We start from the raw sequence: 2,350 nt of genomic DNA, 5'->3' as shown, positions 1-2,350 counted from the left end.
AATGATGAATTTTATTGTTTTATGATAAACCTATGAACTCACCAACCTTTTGGTTGACACTTGAAAGCATGTTTATTCTCAGGTATGAAAGAAATCGTCCCCTGTGCATTTGCTCATTTTAATGACATTATTTGGAGTCGATCATCGCAATGGGATCAGATGTTGGTGACTTCGTCCAGATGGATTAGGACGGGGTATGACACAAAATTCTCTACTTATTCTCATGCTTTGTTCATGCATATTAGTAAATAAGTCTTGCTTGCAAAAGTATAGGCCATAATAATTATTAATAAAATTAAAATTACAACACAATTGTATTTTGTCAAGTAATTTCATAACTTCCACATCATAGTTACATATTTACAATGAACCTTTGGTAATCAATAAACATGTAGCTAATTATAATTTTATTACCTCGCATAAATAAAAGGAGAGAAAATATTCTAGCCATTCAAAAAATAAAACTATGGATAACTTAACTCTGTATAACAAAACTAGACCATATCCAAATATCCACCTAACCACCCAATCAAAATGCTACAATGTCTATCACCACTCTTTCTTTCATTCCCCACCACCCCTTCCACCACCACCACCACCGTCATCACCCTCTCAAAATCACCTCCCAAATTTCCCAAACTACCCCTCCACTCCTAACCCAAGCCACCAACCAAAAAACCGGAGTCATCATCATCGGCGCCGGTCTATCCGGTCTAGCCGCTGCCACACATCTCCACTCCAACAACACCCCATTCCTCCTCCTCGAATCCTCCGACGCCGTCGGCGGCCGCGTCCGTACCGACACCCTCGACGGCTTCCTTCTCGACCGCGGCTTCCAAATATTCATCACCGGTTACCCTGAAGCCAAAAAATTACTCGATTACAAAAACCTAAATCTATTAAAATTCTACTCCGGTGCTAAAGTTTATTACAACGGAACGTTTCATACCGTAGCAGATCCCCTACGCCACGTGGCAGATGCTGTTATCTCTCTGACTAACCCTATTGGAAGTCTATTTGATAAAATTTTGATCGCGTTGACTAGAATTAGGGTTTTGACTCAGACCGATGATCAAATATTTTCAGCTGATGAGGTTCCTACAATTGACTTGCTGAAACGAATCGGGTTCTCGGATTCTATACTGGATCGGTTTTTCCGACCGTTTTTCGGAGGGATTTTTTTCGATACTGAGCTCGGAACGACATCGAGATTATTCGATTTTGTGTTCAAGTGTTTAGCTTTAGGAGATAACACCCTTCCTGCGAACGGAATTTCAGCAATTCCAGAACAATTAGCCGCTAAATTGCCGTCGAATTCAATCGTTTTAAACACGCGTGTAGCTTCAGTTGAGAAATCGGATTTGAATTACATTGTTAGATTAGAAAACGGTGACGTTTTGAGAGCTGAATTCGGAGTGATCGTAGCAGTTGAAGAACCTGAGGTCGTTAAGCTTTTGGCGGGAATTTCAAATGAGATCAAACGTCCGGCCCAGTCAACCCGGGCTGCCCGGAGCACGGGTTGTCTGTATTTCTCGGCGGAGAGAAGTGAAGTTCCAGTTTATGACCCGGTTCTGTTTATTAACGGGTCGGGTCGTGGTATCGTGAATAATATGTTTTTTGCAACGAATGTGGCTCCTTCGTATGGCCCGCCAGGGAAAGTATTGGTGTCGGTTTCGCTTATTGGATTATATGAAGATGAAACGGATGAGGTGTTACGGGCCAAAGTGATCGACGAGCTTGGTAGTTGGTTTGGAAAGGAAGTATCGGGCTCGTGGAAGTATCTGAGGACTTATCGGGTTAAATTTGCACAACCGAACCAATGCCCACCTACGGATTTAAAGAAGAACCCGAAGATTGGTGTTGGGTTGTACGTGTGTGGGGATTATCGAACGAGTGCTACATTCGATGGGGCTTTGGTTTCGGGTCGGATGGCTGCTGAGGCTTTACTGAAAGATCGATCTTTGGTACAAGCTTCATAAGCTGAAACTGCATTTGTAAATTTTTGAGTTTTGTTGCCACAATTGTTTTGTATATTATCGAAAAGGTTGGACTTGCATTTTCAGTTTAAGTGCTGAAAAAATAGAACATAAACGATCGTCTTTGAGTTTTATAAAAATTGTAATTCATATTTATATTATTTATTATTTATATATGTAAATATGCAGCGAGAAAACGAAACCTTATATTAAAGAAGATACTTCAACAAAAATTGAAGCTCCGACGAACGTACAACTGAAACAGAAGCTAGCTTAAAACAAGAATAAACAAGGAAACCAAGCTCGCACTAAACCTAAATATCAAAACAACAAAAAGAAAAGAAAACACTAAGATACAACATCCTACAAAGAGC

The 2,350-nt window shown here is 40.4% G+C and overlaps 1 protein-coding gene across 1 annotated transcript; it reads left to right on the top strand.

Annotated features, from left to right (window-relative positions):
• Nucleotides 1-487: 487 nt before the first annotated feature.
• LOC139885793 (15-cis-phytoene desaturase, chloroplastic/chromoplastic) lies at nucleotides 488-2,062 on the top strand. Its single transcript, XM_071869546.1, has one exon. The coding sequence runs from the start codon at nucleotides 543-545 to the stop codon at nucleotides 1,977-1,979; it is 1,437 nt and encodes a 478-aa protein (XP_071725647.1). The 5' UTR covers nucleotides 488-542; the 3' UTR covers nucleotides 1,980-2,062.
• Nucleotides 2,063-2,350: the final 288 nt, after the last annotated feature.

This window comes from Rutidosis leptorrhynchoides, chromosome 1 (genome assembly GCF_046630445.1).
Source record: "Rutidosis leptorrhynchoides isolate AG116_Rl617_1_P2 chromosome 1, CSIRO_AGI_Rlap_v1, whole genome shotgun sequence".
In the NCBI taxonomy this organism is placed as follows: Eukaryota; Viridiplantae; Streptophyta; class Magnoliopsida; order Asterales; family Asteraceae; genus Rutidosis; species Rutidosis leptorrhynchoides.
Note: the sequence above shows the minus strand (reverse complement) of the source record. Positions and strands in the feature narration are given on the sequence as shown.

Bases quoted from the DNA above. Each gene is read 5' to 3' on its own strand.
- LOC139885793 (XM_071869546.1), top strand. From the start codon at position 543: ATGTCTATCACCACTCTTTCTTTCATTCCCCACCACCCCTTCCACCAC.